The sequence below is a fragment of the Camponotus vicinus genome, unplaced genomic scaffold (genome assembly GCF_025532165.1).
Source record: "Camponotus vicinus isolate PSW18456_S1 unplaced genomic scaffold, iyCamVici1.0 SCAF_1, whole genome shotgun sequence".
Taxonomy (NCBI): Eukaryota; Metazoa; Arthropoda; class Insecta; order Hymenoptera; family Formicidae; genus Camponotus; species Camponotus vicinus.
This window is the reverse complement of record NW_028141945.1, coordinates 12,970,454-12,994,955: the sequence shown is the minus strand read 5'-3', so window position 1 is coordinate 12,994,955 and position 24,502 is coordinate 12,970,454. Positions and strand designations below refer to the sequence as shown.

Here is a 24,502-nt window from a genome sequence, read left to right as displayed (position 1 = left end):
ACACAAAAGCCGAAGGATCCCGAGGATCCTCGTTTTTGATGAAGAAGAGAAATTTCGTAGCTCGCTCGAGCGAGCTCCCTTTCAAAGGCAAATCGCGACCATTTGTGCTCGCTCACAAAGTTCGCGGAATCGCAGCATATATATCACGGGATATGTAGCGCGGTGTTAAATTGGAAAGAGGAGCGCAGTTTTTTTGAAAGGAATATTTTCCGTCTGGCGAATATTATTTTGCGCGCGTAATCCTGGTCGCCACGAGCGAGTAATCTTCTTTTTTCTTTCTCTCTCTCTCCTCTCGTTTTGCCCACGTACGTTTTGCGCGAGGCACGTTGCAAGCCAAAGTCGACGTTCACGTGTCGTGCATGCGGAAATGATAATAGCGATTTATTTTGGACAAACGGCTCGCTCCTTCCGGAGAGGATCCTTATTCTCGCATTTTCGGCCCGACTATTCAAGCACGTTCGTACAAAATGTTTTCGCATGAATAATTAAAGGCAATCGCGTACAATCTCCAGCACAAATTCAGCGCGTCTCTCTTCATCGTCCCACGTTAATTAAATTCTATTGAATATCCCGGGTTCGATCGCGATATCGAAGATTAGATGTTTACGCCGCATCCATATACGCGCGCTTTATTGATATCTTTACATACTACGTTCGTTCTATTTATAGCCAGTAAATAGCTACGTAGAGTTATTTATCGGAAACACATCAATTCCGACAAGTCTATCTACAGCGATTTTACTATAGCGCACATTGTCGCGATTTAATATGCCGTCGGTCAGGATTTCGCGTAGCTAACAATAAGTCTTTAGGATTAATTAATTTTCTCGACACTAGACAGCCTTTTCGATGATAAGTGAAACAGGAAGCAATAAATTAATTATTTAAAAATCTTAAAATTATTTAAAAAAAGACGAATTTCGAACAAGTCCAAAAACTTGGACGGCTTTTAATTTCGCTTTCGATTTTGGGTGTGATCGAATCAGACACGCCGCCCACGAGGACACAAAGTAATATCTCTACCCCGGTTCACGGGGTTCTCTTGTTCATACGAGCGCGCAAAAGCGTGCACACACGTGTGCACATCATCTCTCACGTCGTACGTCTATTCTCTGTTCCACGGGCGGGGGTTACAGGCCTTAAATGTCCGTTTGTATTTATAGAGTCCCGACATGCACTTCGGGGAAGCTCTCCTCCCGCCGATCTCGGCGACGATATACGTTCCTGATGTCGCACGTTCCCTCTTGTGTTAGTCAGTCTTGTCTCTCTCTCTTTCTCTCTCTTCCTCCGCGACGCAGGAGTTTGTTCTATGAACAAATCAAAAGCCGCTCCAACGTTCCATCATATTCTTTCTCTTTTATCGCTCCTCCAGATCGCCATTAGTCATGGCAGATAACAGAAATAAATAGAGGACTGTGCTCGAAGAAGCAATAAAATCTAGTTTTATCTCTCCCGTGCATAGGAATGTGTATGCATATTCAGTATGTTTTTATAAGTATTCTCAAAAAGTTATGTTAAGAACAGACGACCTCATTTTTTAGGAAATCCTAATCGTCGTTCACGAAATTATTCCGATGATATTTTACTAGTTAATATTGATATTTGAATGTATAATATTACAATCTAATGGACACAATGTGTCTTACTGATGACTATTGTTTGTATTAATTATTGATCCTAAATGTGGTAGATTACCTTGAATCAGTTGATGCCGTAGAAACATAGACAGAAACATGTTCTTAAAGCTATATACTGTATCATTATGAAGACTCGATATCGTATCTGCGATTTTCCCTTAATGGTAGCTGTTTTTGTCAGTTCTCTACTGACATAAGCGCATTAACTTCGAGTATTAAAAAGAAAATAATATTTGTTTTAGTAAAGAAACTAAAAGAATAAAGAATAGATCGCATTTTCTTGCGTAAAAATATTACGAGTTGCTACCTATATTTTTTACTTAGGATTTTTTAAAACGCCCAGCCATTTTTTTCATGTGTTAAAACTATCGTTTTCAGCGACGAGATTGTCCGAAAAACCGTGCGTGGATTCAATTTCGCCAATCGATGACAATTCGTTATTTATGACGATTGCAATAATGCAAACCAGATGGGGGTCTGAGTAATTTCATAAAATTCTGTCTGCGGGATCCCTCACGCAATTCGTTCCCATGCCGTGCGTGACGCACCTTGCGAAATACATACATATTTTATAGGGAATATTGTATCTATTATGAACATCAGCAGAGCCCACGCTCGTTACAAATAATGCGGTTTCTTCGAAATTGGGGGATAAAATTAACACAATTTTGATACGAGGGATTCGTGATATTAAATTTATTGCACGAGATATAGCAAGATTAATCTTGATATCATCTTGTTTTGTCTTATCCCGAATTTCAAGACAAAATGAAAACAAGATTTCTAGTTACCAATATAATATTAAGATTAAGATTATTAAAATTATTGGTCTTGTCAAAATTATTAATTAAAAATAATAAAGTATGTATATTTGTATATTAGATGAGAAAAAAATCACACTATATTATACATATACGAATCTATAGAAAATTTTATTTAACATATAAAAACATTTATAAAAACAATAAGAGACAATTAATACAATAAAATAAACAGTAAAATTAAAAAAAATATAAAATGAACAGTAAAATTTTACACAATTATTTAGTTACAAAACTTTGTGTACAGTATCTGCATTCTGGCAATACGCAATTGTCTTTTCGTAAAAACAATGAATATACATATATTATATTTTTAAAAGTAAACGAATGACATAAATAGTATATAATAATTATATTAAATTATATAATTATAAAAATTCTGTTAAATATTATTTTAAACAATTGTTGACTATTCAGAATTGCATAAAACATAAAAATTGTTAATTAAATTGAGGCAAGATGAGATATTTGCTATAAAGATTCACTCAAGACCAAGCCTTAAGTTTTTGAAAATTTTCAATATTTTTGCGAATAATGTCTTATCTTGGATCTTGTGCAACCATATCGACATTTAAAATTGATATGCAAGGTAAAATTTCCCTCCGAGATTGAGTTTGCAAGATCGCAAATTTCGATCGCCAATACCAATTTAGAGCCGGAGGTAAATATATGGCGGGTGAGTGTCCAATCAATCGCCGCGAGTGTATTCTCGTCTCGTGGAGAGACTCGGGTCATCGTCTCTAAATATTCACATAATTGAACCGTACACCCCGAAAGCTCGCGCACAAACAATTACATGTGTACGCGACGAACATACAATTACTATGCTATGCACTTGCGAACACACGCACGTATGACGATCTCGCGTGTGTACTACATGATACTTGACAATGTTTGGATTATCGGCTTTCCGAAATACTGATGAATCATCCATAGCGCACTTTGTTCGCCCCGATGCAATACGGCAAATAAGTCCTCGACAAATGTTTCGTGCTGCAAATCAAAATTTGTCGCTGCAAATGTTAGTTGAGCGTTCGTCATGTTTACTTAAACGTTTACATTTATGCTAGAAATTTAACGCACAAATGTAGAAAATATCGATATATTTCTCTCTATAAAGCTTGATAGAAATATGGAACAACGTGAAATTAATTCTAGCTTTCTCTCTCTCTTTTACACAGCTAATATATTATTTAAGTCTATAATTTTTGGTAATAATAATATTCTCTGCACTCTCTCTCAAGTATGTGTTACGTAATACATATAAATGAGCCACGTGTGTCGCCTGTTGGATGAAGCCGATGATCGATTTTCTCATCGTACCATCTGCCACGAGATTGCGTTGTAAATTTGATAAAACGTTAAATTTGCCTCCAAAATGCAACTGCGATAAAATGGGGCTTCTCGTGAAATAAGTTGGAGAAATAATCGAAAACTACATGGGTCAAAATTTTATGTCTCGTAAAGGGAGAGTATCAGATTAGCAGAAATAAGCATATATATCCAACTACTCTCTAAAAGTGAATCAGTGTATTATCACTGAAAAACAGTAAATAGTCACTTATTACAGCAGTTATAAGTACAGCACTGTAAATCAGTGATATTTTATTTAAAGAATCAGTTAATAATTTTGACTGTTTCAATCAGTAATATTTCTCAATATTAGTAATATTTCTTTCGTTATTGTCAGTAATATTAAACTACAATTCATCTCTCTATCTGTTTCATAGAAACTTAAAAATTTTATTTATATTTACTAAATATTTATTATATTAAAAATTTTATTTTATTTATATATATTACATGCATATTGAACTTGTTATTTTAAATAGATAACGAACGAATAATTTTCATTAAGTCGCCAGACATTTATTTGTCCGACTTATAAAGATCGATTTAATATCTGAAGCCTCTCTATTGAGATTGTATCAGAAATTAAATCGAAGTAATACTTCTAATTTTAAATGTCGCTCTTTGTAAACTTTATATAATTCTTATGACTAAAATTAAATACGAGAGAGATAGCGATCGTAGCGGTAAACGAACGAATTAGCGATTACTGGTTTTACAGTAAAATTTACTGGTTTTACAGTGAATTTTATTTTAACTGACCATAATCAGTGAGATATAAGATAAAATAACAAAAAAGTAAGCGTTTCCACTGAAGATCAGTAAAATACTCACTGATTCTCAGTGAAATCTTATTTTACTGTTTAAATTAGTGATATTTTCACTGATTCACTTTTAGAGAGTATGCACATTTAATTAACGTTTAATCGAGCAGAATTTATTTATTCACGTTGCACCGTTATCTCGTAACGATAAATCGGACGTTCGCGAAATTAAAAGGATTTATAATGGCGATTATAATAGCATGTATACGTGGATCTCTGTGTTATGGAGCTTTTGAGAAAAATTATCCGTGATACTTTGAAAATGATACGATTGTTCGTACATATCATTATGACATTAAAGAAATTGAAGAGACTCGAGGAAAACAGAGATTAATATGAATTATTCGTGTCACCGGCACCCTCGCAGGATTATTAATGTGCGAAATAAATTTCAACATTGGCTCTCGTGAAAAGAGCATTTGCTCGCTGTTAATGGGCAGCGTATGCAATTAGCGAATAAAATGCGCGAAATTGCGGTGTCGCGCGGCAGTATTTAATTGAATGAAAACTTGTTTCTCTGCACGTGATGTAGGGAAAAAATTATAAATGTGCGCGTTACAAGATAGAATTTATATCTGTCGTTAATCGAAAGAACTTCTCGATAGATACTTAAGATATAACATGTCATTATTTTTTTATTCGAAGAGGAACACGACGTATTATAAATTTCTGCAAGAAAGAGAGATCGTAAAAGAGGCACGATGATCATCGAATGTAGGAAATCGGAAGATAAAAAAGATGAACGATTGCCAAGGAAAGAAGACGGCAAAAAAGCAGAAGACATTGTGAGGTAGCTAAAGAAAGACAGATATAAAAGAGCGATATGAATCGGATGTTTTTGTTTGTCAAGATCACCGTAATCGATATAATTATGATATCGTTGTATATGTAGATAAAAAAAGCAATAAAATAGAAAAAACAGAAGACGTAAAATGGCAACGCGAAGAAAGTCAGAAGAAAGGAATAAAATTGCAATAAGATGGGATAAATAGGGCAATACTTGGTGCTTAAGAGGAGGAAGGAAGGAAAGAGGGAGGAAAGATCTCAGGCAGAGAAAAAGGGACAGAAGAGAATATAATAATCGAGAAGGGTTGCGAAGGAGGAGGGCAGGAAAGGTGCGTGAAGTGGTGAAAGGACGAAAGGGTCATGGAGGGAAGGTTGCAAAGAGGAACGGGACGATAACGACAACGATAGAGTGGGCGAGAGAGGGCGAGAGTGTAGCTGTAGGTTGATGCGGCATGCGCATGTTAGTACCTGCCTACGGCCACATCCCCGCAGTCCCAGAACTTGGATCAATAATCCATCCACTCCGGCTCAGAGTGAAAACTGTCGCTAAGCCGAAATAACGATGCCATTTCATCCTCACTGAGGGCGATCGAACCCGAGCGTAACGTCAGCGCTAGGTAAATAAAAGCGTGATCAAAGACAGGTGGCATCGCGTATAGGGAAACTTGTGGGATGAAGAAACGAGGGGAAAGAGAGAATTATAATGTCAAAGACAGGTGACTCTTAATTAGAGTTGCACGAAATACTGAGAGTGGTCTTGAATTGTCTTGTCTTGTCTCGAAATTTGAGACAAGCTCAAGATAAGATTTTTAATTAGATTTTTAATCAAGACAATACCAAGATTGTCAAGAGAGATTATTAGTCTTGTCAAGATTTTTTGATTTATTAGATATTGGTTTTGTTATTGATTTTTAAAAAGATTTGTAAATTAGATGAGAAAAAATCATTATATTATATATGAATTTAAAAAATTTTATTTAATAAATAAAAATATTTATATTACCAAATTTGACATTTAATTAATTAATACAAAATAAATAATGTAAAATTTTAAATAGTTATTTAGCTACACAAAACTTTATTTATTTATTGTATTTTTGGAAATAAACATGTGACATAAATAATAATAATTTTATCTTAAATTATATTATAAAAATTATTTTAAGCAATCATTCAGTATTAGATAAAAATTGTTAATAATATCAAAACAAGACACGATGAGATTTTTGCTACAAAGATTCACTCACAAGAGAGATTTAAATTTTCGAAAATTTTCAGTAGCAATATTTTCACGATTATTATCTTGTCTTGAATCTTGTGCAACTCTACTTTCAATGCAATCGTAGAAATAAACAAAAGAAGAGAATTGTAGAGACAAAATAAGAGCTTCAAGTTTTTCAGTGAAAATATTTAGCGAGAAAATCATAAGTTTTATTTTTCTGTCTCTTGTAAATTTTATCGGAAGATTTGAGGGGATAAAATGGGGAAATAATGATGCAGTAAAATATAATTTGCCGAGGATATACGCGGGATGAGATGAGAGGAGAGCATCGTATTCAGCAACTGCGAAATCGTTGTTGGAAGAATAATTGAGAAGTGTATATCCTGTTTCGGATTCCCCTCTAATGAGAATGAAAAGTCTTAATTTCGTATCCTATGGAGGCGAACACGTTCGCACTGGTTATCCTTTTTCGGAAAACTCGACGAAGAACCGTCTAATCCTTTTAGCGACAATTTAATAATGTTCGACAAATTAGCCTCGACATCTTTATGTCGCCTTAGGTAGCTAGAAATCTCCCTCGCGAGAAAATTTTATGGAGAGAGCTGCAAGTTATACGACAAAATCTTTAAGCGAGGACGTAGTTTACTCCCGGAGGAATATTGGCGACGAGATTGTCTTTCATGGATCATCGGGTAATTATATTACACTGACCTAGATTCCACGCCAATTCGGAACAATTCGGCGAAATGTTGATGGAATCATCGCCGAGCAAAATTGGCGCTGTTGGCTGACAGATAGAGTTATTAGCGGATCGCCCGAGGGATGAAGTCGTCTCATCGGGATATGTACGAGACGTCCTTTATCCGGCGAGAATTTTGACAATTTTCAAAACGGTATTTTCTCTAGTAATTCAATTTTTATTAACAAATATGGGTCGAGTTAAAATCTCGCGATGCTATTCAACGCGCTGTGCATATAAAATGTATTTTTAATTTATATCGACAAGGAAGGCTAACGTGGAACTGTGGAAAAAATTCTCAATACTGCTTTATATGTATCATGTATACCATCATGAATTATATGTAATATATAATATACATATAATATACAATATTATTTAATATACTCCATTCACTTTGACATCATCTGATATTATGTAACATTATAAAATATTGTATTATGTGTTACATGTCGTTATGTCACATCTAATGCACGTGGCGCACGTTTTATTCGTACGATTTCACAGTATAAATACAGAGATAAAATCCCCTGCATTTTACGTATACGTTTCATTCAATCGGATTCATTTGACGGGAATGCACTTGTGGATCGGGCAGACGGTTTTTACGGCTCGACGAGCATCGATGAAGATATGCAAAAAAAAGACCGAAATTTTATATTCGATTCGTGCTCGCCAGAGTTTCGAAATATCGTCGTAAAAATAAATTTATTTATTCTCACTGTAACAGTAAAGTCAGCTTCCGTGAAGCTTAATGCTAAAAAACGAAAAAATTATTCCAGGAATATACAATATATGTACATCTTCTCGTATCTATAGATTTTTTAAATAACATATTTTGATATTTCTTGAAAACCAAGACTCCCAGAAAGATGTTTCATCAGTCAAAAGTTTTGTAATTTCGAAGGGGACACAGGCTGATGTTATTGGTTTGATCTTAGATGACGGTCATAAGGTTATTTCAAGGTCAATTGATTCTTCGAAAAAATTATAAGTGCTGCTTGTTGCAAACATATTGTTTCTTAAAAACAACTATGTGATTTCTTTCCATCAATTGATTCCTCTCATTATTTTGTACAAAATATTAATTAAATATTAAAAATATTAATTAGATATAAATGAATATTGTATACGAGATATTTTATAATTAATATAAAATTGTCAAATTAGAAAAAATTAGAAAATATCTCGTAAACTATACTCAATTATTGAATATTGCGAAGAATCAATTTATATATTTACAAATAAATTGGGATGATTCCATTTAAAAAAATGAAGATAATCTTGAAATAATTCCATGACCTTAATCCAAGGTCAAACGCAATGGCACCATTTTATATCTCTCTCAAAATCACAAAACTTTGGTATAAAATATTTTTCGATAGAAGCTTTGGTTTTTTTTTTGAGAAATATCAATGCGTCATTTAAAATGGAGCATCCTGTATATTGATTTTGCACATATGCATACACGCGCGATATCAAGTGGCATGCTGGATATTGAATGCTTCGCTTTTTTTCGATATCGTTTGCGCGAAGGATTTCGATAGAAAAATCTCGGTAATCTTCTGCGCAGTCGAAAAATCGCGCAATATGAGATGCTTCGCAGACATCGATGCCGCGTGTATATCTCTATCGTATCAATAATACCGGTTATTCTATATCAAAGAGAATGAGTTATCGCCGAAAGATATTATCGTACAATGAAAAATCTATATTTTGCAATATTATAGTAATTCATGTTTTTCTACTGTAATAACACTACAAGATAGGTATTTTTAATCGTTAAATGCTTTTCGCGGGCAATTACGGTAACATCTGGCGAATGTAACGAGTTAATGAGAAATCCGTAGGTATAGAATTGTCGTTTTGAGAGAGAGAGAGAGAGAGAGAGAGAGAGAGAGAGAGAGAGAGAGATTCTATCGTAATTGCTTTCCACTTTGTTCACACTTTACGACACGCAAGAGCCGCGTGTACACACTACCCGTTTCTTCCCTCGACTCGTCGTTTCTCCCCGTATGATTTTATCTCGGAGTGCCATATCGCCAGCCGCAGGGGAACGAGGTAACAATACCTGGCAATGCAATATCTGGCGATCGCGTTTCGCCGTCTCGCGCGAACGAGACTTTGTACGGAGATGATGACTCGTCGTGTTGAGTCACGTCGAAGATGAATAATACATTTGCAGGGTGTCTACTGCCTGGAAAAACTCGGAATTCTCCGGGATTTCTTTTATATCTTGAAAAATCAGGAAATTCTCATGGAATTTTATTGGAGAATTTTTTCAACAATTTTTCCTCGATCATATTCTGCATCTTTTATTGTAAGCGATCGACGATCCGCTGATAAGCCAAGAGAATTGTGAATGATATATTATTTAAAATATGTTATAAATATATGCATCTCAGTTTATATATATTATAATATTCAATTTGTCTTAACGAGGTAGTGAATATACAATATATATTTATTATTTTTTTTATTTTAATTTTCAGTGATAAAAAAATGAAAATGTCATATAAATGAAATTCTCTTTTTTTACTTTTTAATTTTGTTCAATATATTTGAAAATCTTGAAACTTAAATGGCTCAGTCCTTCGTAAAAAGCATTAAAAAAACATCTTATTTTAGAAAGTTACACCAAAATATGTTTAAAATTTTCTACCTGGAATTTTTAATAAAAATGACTTAAATATCAAGGAGAATTCTCACAGAAATTTCTTTTTTTACAAGATCTTAGAGTTCGAAATCAACGAGGAATTCCTCAGACGGAATGACAACCGTCTGTGACTCGATGTGTCTGTAACTTTCGGAGTGCGTGGGTGCGAATTTTAAGAACCGACATGTTCGGGGGGAGTGGAATCCCCTTCTCCCTGCCCTCTCGATAATCGACTTTCCTGTTCCTTCATTCGTTTGTTGCGTGTATGCAAGACGCTTGATATGCCGCGACCACAATGCAAACGTGCTGTCTGATCCTGACAGGTTCTGTCTGACTCATAGGGCATCTACATCGGGGGTAGATAGGTAGGTTCGGTCAAGCGGAAAAAGATGACGAGACGCAAACTCATTCATGCGTTTATTTCGAGCTCAACGGAGATTCACCTCCGGCCCTTCTCTAAGAAGCGTTCGTAAGTAAGCGAAACACTGGCAGAGGAATCGTCCGACCGGACACGCCCGTTTCTACTTCGTCCTGCGACACTGAAATTGTACGCGCAATATTTCGTTTTCAATATTTGGAATTAATATAACAGAAATGTAGATAGAAAAAACAAATTCTTTTTTCATGAAATATAGCTTTTATATGAAAAAAAACAAACCTTGTTATTTTCAGATATTTAATGTCTTTATATTTTTTTAATGCAAGTTAATTTTTCATTACTTTTGACTTTTTAGATGATAGATTTTAATCAATCATCATTATTTAAAATGTAGATTGCATTCCAATTATCTATATAATTATCTATATAATTATGTAATTATTATTTTTAATTAGGTAAATTCTCCAGAAGCAAATCGAAATTAAATTTGTATGAATTGTCTCTATTATAGATATACAAACACAGTAATTTAATTAAGTAATTGACACAGTAATTTTTAATAATGTACTTTTTTTAATTCACTATTTTAATATAATAAGAAGAATTAAAGTTCTTATCTTTAGTTTATTTTGTTTTCAAAAGTAATAGATTAATGAGAGATTTTTGCTATTGAAATAATTATACCAGACATGACATAATTCAGGTAATTTTCAATTAGACAATAGTACAATAGGAATTTTTGTCATGCATCTAATTAAAATTCCGAATTATGCGTTTGATTTAATTTGCCGCAAAAGTCCCTTTAATTCATTAAAATTATTTTCAAAAAAAGATAAATTAAAAATATAAAAACTTTAGAGATTTTGTTATTATATTAACAAAAAAATATTATTATATTAAAATAATATTATATTAAAAGAGGATAATAAAAAGAAATTATTTTTAAGTTTCAAAGGAAAAAACGGTTTTTTTTCAAAATTTGTTTTCTATTAGAAAAAAAAACGGTTTCTTCATATCTTTGTAAAATAATGTAATTTATCTAATAATAGTACGATTTTTTCACACGTTCAGAAAAATAAATATCTGCGTATTGTATCTATTGTATCTATTGTATCTTTATAATTTTTAGTTGATCGTGTAACGAGGATTGAATTGCTATACGTTGCACGTAAACTGGCATGAAATAATTACGTCATAAGACGGCAAGGTACCTCGATCGACGACCGTATCTCTCAATTCTAGCCGGCTGAACATGCTCGGAATAGCGAAAGGGTTAACGTGCACTTTACGCCACCTCATTGATTACGAGCGTAATGTACGTGCAAATAACACATGACATAACACTCGCGCCAATAAATCGGAGCTCTTCTGTGAACGTAAGCCGAACCGCATTTTCTCCGGCTCGTTGGAGATTAAAAGCGAAACGGCACGAAATATCGGAAGGCACCGAATATCATACATATCGCGCCCTTCGCAAAATGCATTTTGCGCTTTTATTAGACGCGACGCGGAAGAAATACGCGAATAGGAAGGGTGAGATAGGTGGGACCTTTGCGAGAGTATGCGTGATCTGTGTGTGAATACGTACACGCACATATGATCGTAGGATTGGCGTATCAATTTTATATACGCATATATAGGGGAGCTCAGTAATACATATGTAAATATGTATAGATATCCACATATATGTGCGCATTTATTATATATATATATAACATGTAGGCGCGAGGTAGGAAGGCATAGTTGCCGACATGAATCATGATTGAGAACGTGGGGAGGCTCGAGAAAGTTGGAGTTACACGATGTCGGTATTATCCGAGCGGATCGGCTTTAGGGATTTGTCAAATTAGATTGTGCGTTTCCGAGGTTCGTCTCGAGGTTTCATCACCTGGTATATCATTCAAACGAAGACTTCGTAAATTGTCATTCTCTAAACGAATCTGCGTTGATGCGTTTAAAGGAGTAATCCAAGTTTCGTGTAAAATACACCTTGAATTTTCTACGTTTCTTCTAAATATATTCTTTAATGATCACATTTTATTATAAATAACGTGTAAGAATTTTCAAATTAGAAAAATATGTAAAAATATATATATATATATATATATATATATATATATATAATATAATATAAATATTATATAAATATTAATATATGTATATTAGTAAATTTATGGATATGTGTGTAATAATATATTTTCTTCTTCTCTTGTTTCTCTCTTTTTCTTGAAAAATTTTTACATGTTTTATATGTATAACGAATCTTGTAGTGCATACAAAATTATTTATACACGCATATAATACATGTGTAATTATACATATATATCTAAAAAAAATCGTTTTTTCAACATAGAAAAGAGATATTCGCTTTAATCATACCTTACATTATGAAATGAGAGACTAATCTTTAATAATGCAGATATTACACACGTCAATGCGAGACGGGATACGAAAATTGTCAAATTTATGGCATGTATTAAATGGGTTAAGGGTACTGGAGGGACTGCTATATTTAATATACACTACTACACTTGTGGAGCAAGTACAAACGAGCTTTTCCAGCTAGCTACTCGAAGAATTGAGGGCCTGAATACATTGCGGCTGCATAATTTACGAAGTGGCTTGTACGATGATAATTATACGTGACCCTAATACATGTCCGCGTTAATTAACGTTTACGGAGAAACCGCAAGATATATATGTTGGAAAACTGCCGTCTTGATGCAATTTAATGCGCTTGGACAAAATTATTACGATAATTTTTATCTTCGTGTTTTTTTTATAAGCAAACAAATTTCATTAATTACTACGGATTCTCATGATATCAAACGTGCATGAGAGATAAACGTCATAAATTAATAAAATCTCGCGATAATATCTATTAAATTGTAATCTATTGAAATGTAATTAATCGCGGAGATAAATGCGATTAGTAAGAGGAGAAAATTAAATTCCCTTAATTTATTTACTTAATTAATTTATTTATCACTTTATTTAAAATTTACATGTTTCGCCGCATTTTGATGTATTTTCTCATGTCATCCCAACGTGCCGGTCATCATTTCGCGAACGAGATAAGAGCGGGGCGCGGTTGATCATTTCACACCATTTCGACGTGTGTGCGTGCGACCGAATATAGCGGATCTAATTTTATCGTGGCATTTGCCACGCCAGTTCGCTCTCTTACTGTCGCGAGTCAGTCGCGGGACTTCGCCTCTCGACTACCTCGTTCTTGAACCTGACCCCGAAGACCAATACACACGCACAGCTGTCGTTTTAATAAATGTCGGGGAGACAGCCTGCAACAGTTCCTTTTCGATTGAATTACGATCCTTTAATTCTAATCGCATGTAGAATATTTTTATCATCGCCGTTTTTGTCTCTTGATTAATAAAGTCAGTTAAATACGGAAATTTATTTCCTTACTTTCGAGATATATTCGCATTGGATTCACGATAAATCGCTTGTTAAATAAATAAATCCTTTACGTTAATATATTAGTAATTTATGTATAAAGCTTTTATCGCTCGACTCGTCTTCGAATTCAAACTTCGAGTGCAAACTTTAATGTCCGCGTTCTGGGATATTTGAGCGTTCTAAAGTTAACGCACAAGATACTTCGAAAGTGCTCAATTCATTAGGTTTGCAATCTGCAGAAAAGCGAAGAGGCTTGCTCCAATTCACTAGACTCCAATTCAATTAGCCGATTAAAACTTTGTTGATGGTTATATTCACACATACTGTGACTGATCAGAGATTGGATAAATATTATCGCGACAAAGTTAGATTTTCGCGTTATAGATCAGTGATAATAATATAAAATTAAATAAAATAAAATTAGTTTTTGCAGTATATTTATGACGAAAATAGTTAGAAAGGAGAGAAGAATAAGAAAACAGAAATAAAGTTCCATATTCAGTTAGCGTGAGAAAGAGAAGATACTCTCTTTATTATTTATGTATGATAAAACTAACAAGAAAAATTCTCTACTCATATTGTTCAGATAATGAGCTTATCAATAATTGTTGAAATTTGGGTTTGTTGATAGTATACAATCAATTGGCAAGTCTCACAGAACTTCTCCGAGTGCAATTTTACATTAAAAAATTATAAAATCATTTTAAGGAAAATAATAGGAAATTATAGAACAATTTTTTAAAGAAAAAAGTTGGAAAATTTGTTGGTAAGTATTTTTAGTCATTTTTCATTAGATGAAAATAATTAATCATTATGTTTATGTATGTTCGTATTGTATTTCTGAAGGTATAATTTGTGAAATATAACCATATATACATTTTTTTTCTATTATATATATGTATACGAGGGTGTACTTATCTTTAAAAATATAAAATTGTCCTACATAGGTATAAAGCCCTTATTATACTATAATATTTTTTTATCATTTTTTCTGGTAAACTAAAAGCAAAAGGTATAAAAAAAATTACAAGGGTGGAATAGAGTGAAGAGGCATTGCTAGAAGCAATGACGCAGGTCAAGGGATTACAAATGGATTGGACAAATGGATCAATATTTTTTTTAGAGGAAATAAAGAAAGCAATTCTTGTAAATATTAAATCAATATTTAATTAAAAATAAATATTAAATCAATATTAAATCAATTTTTAAAGAAAATAAAGAAAGCAATTCTTGTAAATATTAAATCAATATTTTCACTGAATTAAAATATGCATTTTTATATTTCGTCGAATTTTATAATTAAAAAAATATCTTTCTTGATTATAATTATTGAGGAGCTTTTTTTTTACCGAAGTCCAGGAAAAATACTTTTTTAGTATTGTTATATTGATCTCTGATAATTAAAATACATCAATTAATTAAAAATTGATATAATTATTAATCTAAATAATATTAGTAAATCTTTATAAATTCAATTATCAGTAAAATCTGTCTATCAAGTGTATTTTTCTAATAGAATGTTTCGTGTTAGCGTTGGAAATCTCGATAAAATTATATCGTTAATCTTAATCCCTGATTATGCGAGGCCATAAAGTAATCGTAAGCAATAGTGCGTGCTGGATATAAACGATCCGTTGATCGCACACGACGTGGTCGTGCCCTAAGCGAGGACAAGTGCAGACCTCGGTGAAGCCGAAGCAATTCACGCTTGAACTACAAACGGGTCACGTTACCTAGGAACCTACGGTTCATCGCACATTCATCTTTTTGCCCTCGCTTTTGCCGTTATCACCCTGTTGACAGCGTCGACTTCGCTTCGAAATGAACTCGACATACATCAGCGAACAAATCTGTAGCCGTCATGGGGAAATACACGCACTCCTTTCGTGCCAGTTTGTTTCGTCACGATTGCATTCGCATTTAGACTCTGTATCAAGCATAAATTCAACGGAGATCTGACATAAAACAAGAATTGTTTCCGTATTTTTTATCTCTCTCTTATCTGAATCGGGCAATCGGATTTTTCTCGAGAAACGTCGTAAAAATTTATCACCTTAAAACCCGCCCCGCAGTCTAATTTACGGAATTACGTTCGTCCATGTATACCAGGTTCCCGTTTCGCATCGACCGTAATAAATGCATACTCGTTGCAAGAAAACGCCGGCAGACGCCAACGCGCTACGCTCTCTTCCGCTTCCTTCATTAATCATCCGACACGACCGGAATTTTTCCCATGTTTCCATGTCATCTCGACGCAATCCGTTGCCGCTAAGTGGATATGTATATATTTGAAAAGTAGGCTGAAAAGGGAATGGAAGGAAGAGATGCATTCGACGATAGTCGAGCAAGTTTCCGCAATGAAAAATGCACGAGAGACGCATAGTAGGCGAATCTCTCTTTCTCATAAATAAATCTCGGCACGAGATGTCTAAACGAGACGAGCGAGCTTATTGTACGGCAACGATTATGAAAATCCACGTGCTTTGACCCCGCCCATGATTCAACGCATTCATTTTCGGTCGCGAGGAAGAAGCCGCAGCTGATACGCGATCCCAATTGACGCGCGCGTTAAATTGTCGGCGCGAATTGCACTTGACAGTCCAGTTTATGCGCTTGTTTCCTCGCGCCAGCACTATGATCATTTAAGACACTTTGCCTCAATAATGTAACACGAGATTTTTATATATATTCATTCCTTTTTTTTAAATCCCTCTTTTTTATATTATATTATTATGTTATTATTTTTATATTTATATTTTATATATTTTTATATTTATTATATTTTATATATTTTATATATTTTATATATTTATATATCATTATATTATTATTTTTATATTTATATCCTTTTTTTTCATCACGACTATGCCACGATCTATTAAAAAATATTCAAAGTTAGCGTGAAATTGCAGTGATATGCAAGATTGATGAATGTATTTTTCTCTCCAGTTGTTAAGTTTAATTTGTATATGTATTTATATATGTATATGTTGCGGAAAATATTGGCTGCCAAAGAATAATGATGCAGTAGACACTTCGGATACCCGTGTATATCTCTTATATTTAGCTCGTTTATTATTTCAAATTTATTGACCACTTTATTTCCATCTGCGTCATGATGGAAATATATTTGCGATACGCTACAAAAAATGGCATAACTAATTATGATTTTTATCCCGGATAAAGTTCTATAATATAGAAAGGGGAGAAAATACTTCTCTCTCTCTCTCTCTCTCTCTCTTTCGCTCTCAGAAAAACATTCTAATGCGATAAAGTATCTTCGAAAATATTAAAATTTCACAATTTTTAACGAACATAATTTTTCTCGATAAAATCTCTCTCTCATTTTTTTTATCGCAACCTTTCGACGTAAAAAGGACGCTCCCTGTTACATCCACTCTCAATCCTTGATCCAGGTCTTCGCCCTTGTCTTGGAAATATAAATAGCAACGAGTGAGCTAGGTCGATCTCTATACTCCCTCTGCCGAGGTCGTGCATTGCATTTCTGAATATCCGCTACTATTTTCCTCTCCGGATCTACTTTCGGCCTGTCAAACTCGATCAAAGACCCTTGGCAGAGCAAAATCAAACTCAAACATGCTTGCGTAAATATTAATGGTATCACATATCGCATACATATATATTTATTTGCATGTTATTAAATTTATATTAAATTATGATATTTATATTAATTATATTATATTTAATTATATTAATTTATATTAATTTATATTAATTTATATTAAATTATGATATTTATATTAAATTTATATAGAATTTTTATATCACACATAGATTTGAAAGTTTATCCTCCTCAAATAATTAACATAAAATGAGAATTTTATATACACATATTTTTTTTGGAACAAGAAATGGAACATGGATTATATGGATTATCTATGCTGAGCAGAAATAACGGAGGTCGTCACATTGACCTCTTCGGCATTTTCTCCAGAGAGATTAATCGGGATCGACGTCAGCAATTTTCCTAGAAAGTTTTCGATCCTCTTGTGTCACAAAAGCTTTACGTTCCGCTTATATTTCAGTTAGCCGATATATTCGCGGTAGCTTAAAGAAATGTTAGAACACGTTCGTGCTTATAGTGAATATTGCAATATTATCCTGCAATTGAAAATTCCAACAATTTGCATAGAAACATATTATTCTCGCATAATATCGAAGGTAAAATACACAGTTTTTCTCTTTAAATTCTTGTGAAATAATTTAAAAAAATTTTATATAAATTTTATGTCAAAAATGTATGTGTATATGTATATATATTATATACCTAATAATATTTTTCCGGTGCTGCTAAAGCGTAGTACACCGCACGTGTACTTACTACACGCATCGTAGACGCGTTGCAGGCAGGACAACGAGAAACCATTTCTAAACATAGTCGGGACAAACCCAACATTCCCGGCATCCAACGGCTGAGGAAAAAAAATAAAGTCGAGCAAATGCAAATCGAGAAACGCGAAAGCGCGCTAAGAGATGTACGAAGCTGCTGCGAAGAAACGTGCAGTTTTGTCTATACTTAGCTTAAGCTACTAATCCATAGGGACATCGCGAGCGTCGAATATCTCTTGTACGTGTCTACGAGAGATCACGAGGACGGGAATTAATAGCGTAGAAATTTTTCTAATGGTGACTTTTTTCTCTTTCATATATCGAAAATTGTAGAAATTCTTAACGATTTTTCATTTCGAATCTAATAATAATTAAATACGCACGCATGCGACCTCTACATTTTTGCCAATCGCGACGAAAATACTTCGTCTCCGTGATGGTAGCTTGAAAAAAAATTTTACCTCAGGCCAGTAATAAAATCAAATTATGCGATATTACGGAGGAGACCTTATTGAGATAGAAAAACTGGCCTTGGATTTTTCTCCCCCTTTTGCAAATACGGTATGTACATCATGGGAGACGCGCCGATACACTGCATTACCGCGGACAATCGTGAAAACCTCCTACGCTTTTCGCATGACGATCGCCTATTTAGATACGTCCTCATTGTGCGGGAGATAGAAGCGACGTGTCACACATTAAAGCCGGAAACCGCGGGACACTGGATACGTCAACGTCTATGACTTGAAAATGTAACATGAATGTACGATCCTATGTGTGCTCGTACAAGTATTCTCATACTCGTAAGTTGATCGCGATATACATCGCTCTTGTGATTAAAAGCGGGACTTCCGGTGAAACAAACGCGCCCTTTAGTGCCATTTTTAACGCGAATGATAGATGTCATTCCATTCATAAAGCATCGTTCTTCTTTCGCTCCAATTATCGCACAGCCGAATCTATTCATTCGTCTTTACGTCTTTACGTGCGATTTATTCGACGAAGTATTGATTCTTTCGATTTCGTCTCATCATGAGAATGTGTTGATTCGCGAGCATACAAGATTCACGTGGGCAATTTAATTAAAGTAATCTGTTTTTTTAATTACTAAGCACTTTGCCTTTAACTGCAATTGCGAACCATATTTATCCTCGATATTGTTCTACTGATGAAATTATTGATCTAAAAAAATGAATATATTCCGTAAAGCCAGAGAAAGATCTGATCTGACAGGCTAAAACAGGAATAATGAAAAATTTCCAGAGAATATCTACAGATTGACGGACACTCAATATTCCGATCCCTTTTTCTACCGCTGATAAATTCTATTTTTCTCCAATCCATTTAACGAACCATCGAGCTAACGATTCATTACACGCACCAGACCGGTATTCTTATAAAAGTCACGCGTTTAATTAATAGCTTTTGGCTTCCTTAATTGGCTAAGCAAGTTACATACCGCTATCATCGACGAGGCAACGCTGCCGTTTCGAGTGCTCGAGTTAAATAGTGAATCAGCAGGCGATACGATAATGCGTCATAGAATTCATTGACTACAATTAGCAGCTACTTCGGTGATAAACGGAGAGAAGAAGAGACCTGTCGACGAAATGCTTGGCCTCACGCGAGAACATTATTTACCTCGGATGAACGGAAGCTGCGGAAGTAATTGCAAGCAAAACGTGAAATATGCATCAGGGAAAACTGCAACTTAAATTTTACGTCATTAATCTTCCCACAATTTAATCAATATATGTATTAATTAATTTCGATAATTAATCGTGTGGCTAATATTACTTAATCAATTAGCTATGCCCCGCGAATTAATTCATTCCACGTGAATTGTAATAAACTATCATAATTTATGCAAGTTTGATTTCTGGATCAAAAACGCAAGCACAGAATTTCCTCGAATTATGGAGATTAATTTTCCGCACATCAAGAGAGCACTTTTCGAAAAAAAGAAAAATTATATTCTAGTTTTTAATTCCCATCAAGGGACTTTTACTGACAATACATCTTACGTTGGAGAAGTAAGAGACGGATATCGATTCTGCTCGATGTGATCCGCTCTATGCAAATTTTCGTATCTGTCGCAATCGCTGTGACATTTATTTGCGATTGAAACCGATGGGAATCGGTGAGCATTAAGTAACGTGATCCACGAGAAACGGCTTCTCCCGCGTATCAACCTCGGGGCTTCCAATCAGTTTGACACATCAAGTACACTCGATGTATTCAGCAGCGACGATAATGTTACTTTTCGCTGCTGGCTTATCGAAAACTCGTTCTTTTTTCAATTCATTTATTTAATTTATTCATTTTATATATGCAATAATTCATGTTTATTATACAGATAACTTTCAATTTTCACAAATCTCTCGCTCGATTTTAAATTGATTGGAAAAAATGGATTATTCGCTTTTTAACAGCAGTAACTGCAGAAATGTACGTAAAAATTAATGGAATGTAACTTTAATGAATTAACGAGCCCGGTCCGTTTAGGCAATTGGTCTGCACTCGCATAATTCGCAGTTTTAACTGTAATTTCGCGAGAATGTGAATATGTTTCATCAGTCGCGCGGTTAATAATAGCGTCCACGTTTACTGGAAAGTATGCAGCATGTATTTACTTATTGCAGGATAAAATTGGAGGCAATGAGAGATAGCTGTGCGGATTCCGTCGCGCGGACTAATGCCTCTTGGCCGTTTACTTTCTTTCCGTTTTTTTCTTTCTTTGTTAATTTTCCTCGACTCGTTTTATCCTCGGCATTGATTGATACTACGATGTTGCCAGGCAACGTCTCGAACCAGACTTCTGTGTACACTGTGCCGGTATAGAATTACGTGAGAGCCAGTTCGAACTCCCTTGGCAACGAGTTACGTTCCATTGTGCTGCATCATCAATTCTCTAATTCGACACAAGACGCCGGACGGAAATTCCTCAATGCTTCCGCCTGTGAAAAGCGTTCTAAGAAAGGCTTTACCTTGATTAATTCGCGAAAAATTAAATAAAATTTTAAATTTCAAAAATTACTGCACTGTCAATATACATATTTAAAATGTGATATATTTTCTTTTGAATGCGTATTTAATAATTTATTAATATTAAAACGTAAGAGTAATAAAAGTAAAAATAATATCTTGCTGTTGTATATTTTAGTAATTTAATTATTTTCTTCTATTGCTTTCTCTCTATATAGTTTTTTTTTCGAAACATATCTGGAATAATATATTGAGAGCATCAGACACTTTTGCACGATGTCAAAAGTAGAGTATCCCTGTATTAAAGTTGGCAATGGAGGGTGGGTTCAGGATGTGCGGCGATCGATTGCCAGCTGGCATGGAACCACGTGACGGGTGCGGTGTTGGTGACGTCACGAAACGACCACCTCATACAACTCACCCTCGTGATAAACTGATTGCGAGATCGCTGATTCATTTATCGTAATTATCGCATATTAATTCTTGATAGAAACGCATTCTTCCTCGTTTCTCTTATTATGTTAATTTTACATATAAATTGTAATTAATTTTTCATATTCACATGTAACAAACTTGAGAATTTACGGATAGAAAATACTATTAGTATTTTCAGTTAAAATTCTCTCGTAAATTATTGCATTAATTATTTCATAATATTAATTTTTTTCTCTTCATTGATCGTTTTTCATAAAAATAACTTTCTATACACAAAGACACTCTATCTTGTGAAACTATCTTTTAATGGATGTCTAATGGACTGTCTTTTTGATGTTTTCTCGTAACACGAAACTATCTGATCTATAAATATAATGCCTTAACACATTAAATAAATTTATTAGCAAAAAGACATTATAAATAAATATACGAATTAATTTTCATATTTATTTCTCTCAATCTGTATTAAATATACTTTCTTTATTTGTTAGTAAAATCTAGAAAAACGATGCGTTCGAAAAGCTGTGCCTGTAATGCGATACTTAATTTACTTCTCTCATCAATCAAATCATAACTTGAGCTTGACAGCTTCTACCATCTTAACTTTAACCTTACATCACTCGGTGGCTGAATTACCCCTGCTCTATTGAAGCCAAACCACTGCAGTCTTACATATTTATACGCAATTATTGCCCGCTGCCCCACTCACTTGTAAACGTCTTACACTTCGACAATAATAACTGGGTTGGGATTTATCACAACGCACAATTTTTTAAATACACGTTTTAAGTGCAGCATTGTAATTAATGAGTATTTAACCAAAAATTTGAGACATTTTCAAGAATTCAAGAATTCAAGAATTTGAAAAAGTTTTTCGATATATGAAAAGTTTCTTAATATTTAATAATATTTAAATATCTTTTTTTAAAAAAAATTTAGATCTAAATGAAATAATATTTGAAATGGCAATCATAATCTCATAGATTATGTACTTGTTCTATTATCTAATTCTTAAGATGTAAATTCATTTAGAGCAAGTTCAAGCAGTCTCTTTATAATTTATGCGCATACATGCAACGAGATGATTTAAAACGAGGACAATCTACTTTTCACTCGAAATATCAGGGCCAGTCTTGGAAAAGCTTGGCCAAGTTCAGAGCAGACTTGACAGAGCATGTCGCTGGAATATCTAAAGTTACATTTGATCTTGAAGAACAGTGATTTATATGCAGATTTCATTCCAAAAGTTTTCCGATACTGCGACGATCTGTTTAACATGTACAAAGAGGATTTTGCTTCTAAAGTTTGCCTGTACTTAGCGATCGCCGTTTTTCTTGATTGTTGCAGGTTTTCTATCATGGGACAAGGACAGTTGTCACGTAGATCTGGAGAAAGAATTATTGGCCTTAGTAGCACAAGCCCCCGAAGGCGAAGAAGCCAGAAATGGTAATTACAAAAACATGAATTTACAATTTATATATAAGATGTTTATATTATAATATAAAATATATACGTCATTATTCATTATTTCGTATTTTAATATTTTATATTTAATATAATTCGTATTAGTAACTGATCGAATGGGATTTTCTAGGTGAAAGATTGATTCAATATGCCACCGAGAATCTCGTAACGGAAGTTCTTATTCACCCGCAGACAAATACATTGTTACAATGTATTCGCAATCTCCTTGCAAGCTTCACGAAACATCGGCACATTATACACGCTGGATACACATTCGGCGGTAATGGTTCCTGGATATTACAGGTATATTCCAAAGAATTATGTTATACATAATCCAAGAAAAACATTATAATTAATCTTCTAATTAATATTGTAAAAGTTTTTCGAAATATTCGGTAGTAAGCTTGGATTAAAAATATGTTCAATAATTGTTCAGGATGGAACCTTCAGTCTCGCAGACTTTCTGGATGCATTCAGCGAACATGAAGTGCAGAGAGTCCTTCGTGCCTACGAGAATAGCGTTACCGTAGATATACATTGTGCGGGTGTTGGTGACTGGACGACAAGTCGTTTATCGAAGGAGGCTTGTTGCAGGTATATATCGTTTCCCTTTTGCTCAAAAGCAATTTTAATTCATTGCACAATTGGCTCATAAGTTCTAAAAATATAACGTTTTATGAAATTTAACAATAAAAATTGTTTTTTAATATAAATAAATTTTAATTTTTTATGCGTGAAAGAGCTCTCTCTCTCTCTCTCTCTCTCTCTCTCTCTTTCTTTTTCTTTTCCTAAGAAATACTACCCTATTCTCTTCTTGATTGTTTATATCTCTCTTATTTACAGATTTTGCAGAGTCAGAGTGAATCCCGACGATGTTCTTACAGCTGGCATGCCGGCTATTACTAGTTTCACAAATTATATAGGACAGTATCTCGTGCCGCAAACGCTGGACCAGCTCATGGAACCGTCGGACGTCGTCGGAAATATTAGATTTAGCCATCCGACCTTATACGTCTTCCCCGGTGGGCAAGGTGATGCCGCACTTTTCGGTATAAATGGTTTCAACATGCTCGTTGACGGCGGCTTCGCCAGAAAAGCCTGCTTCTGGGACTTCACTAGGCATCTAGACCGATTGGATGCAGTTCTAGTCACTAGGATAAATAATAGCAACATTGGCGGCATGTTTAGCGTCCTCCGCAAGAAAAAGGAATTGCATGTCTACCCTCAAATCGGCCATTTCTTCTGTAACTTAGTCGTAAGTAACCATCAATTCTCAATATTTAATTTTATCTAGAATTTCTATCAATATTTGTAATAATTAAAACATTTAAAATAATAATTGAATACTTTTTTAATAATTATTGACATTCCGCTACACTTTCTTAACAATATCTATTATTACGTTAAGTACAGATACATATAAAAATTATACAAAAT

General features: G+C 34.1%; 1 protein-coding gene and 1 long non-coding RNA gene across 4 annotated transcripts in view; one reads left to right on the top strand and one right to left on the bottom strand.

Moving 5' to 3' along the window:
- Nucleotides 1-24,502, top strand: part of LOC145975626 (uncharacterized) — a 55,584-nt gene that overhangs the window by 6,737 nt on the left and 24,345 nt on the right. For all 3 annotated transcript variants that reach the window (XM_083106245.1, XM_083106224.1, XM_083106234.1), the window contains 4 exons: nucleotides 22,949-23,047; nucleotides 23,196-23,368; nucleotides 23,502-23,659; nucleotides 23,909-24,320. In XM_083106245.1, coding sequence (XP_082962371.1) covers nucleotides 22,949-23,047; nucleotides 23,196-23,368; nucleotides 23,502-23,659; nucleotides 23,909-24,320 — 842 coding nt within the window. The remainder of the gene's footprint in view (nucleotides 1-22,948; nucleotides 23,048-23,195; nucleotides 23,369-23,501; nucleotides 23,660-23,908; nucleotides 24,321-24,502) is intronic.
- LOC145975659 (uncharacterized) lies at nucleotides 17,675-20,418 on the bottom strand. The gene is made up of 4 exons (XR_014440036.1): nucleotides 20,206-20,418; nucleotides 19,641-19,838; nucleotides 18,120-18,264; nucleotides 17,675-17,899 (listed from the first exon to the last, which is right to left on the bottom strand). It is a non-coding gene; the product is annotated as an uncharacterized LOC145975659 (long non-coding RNA).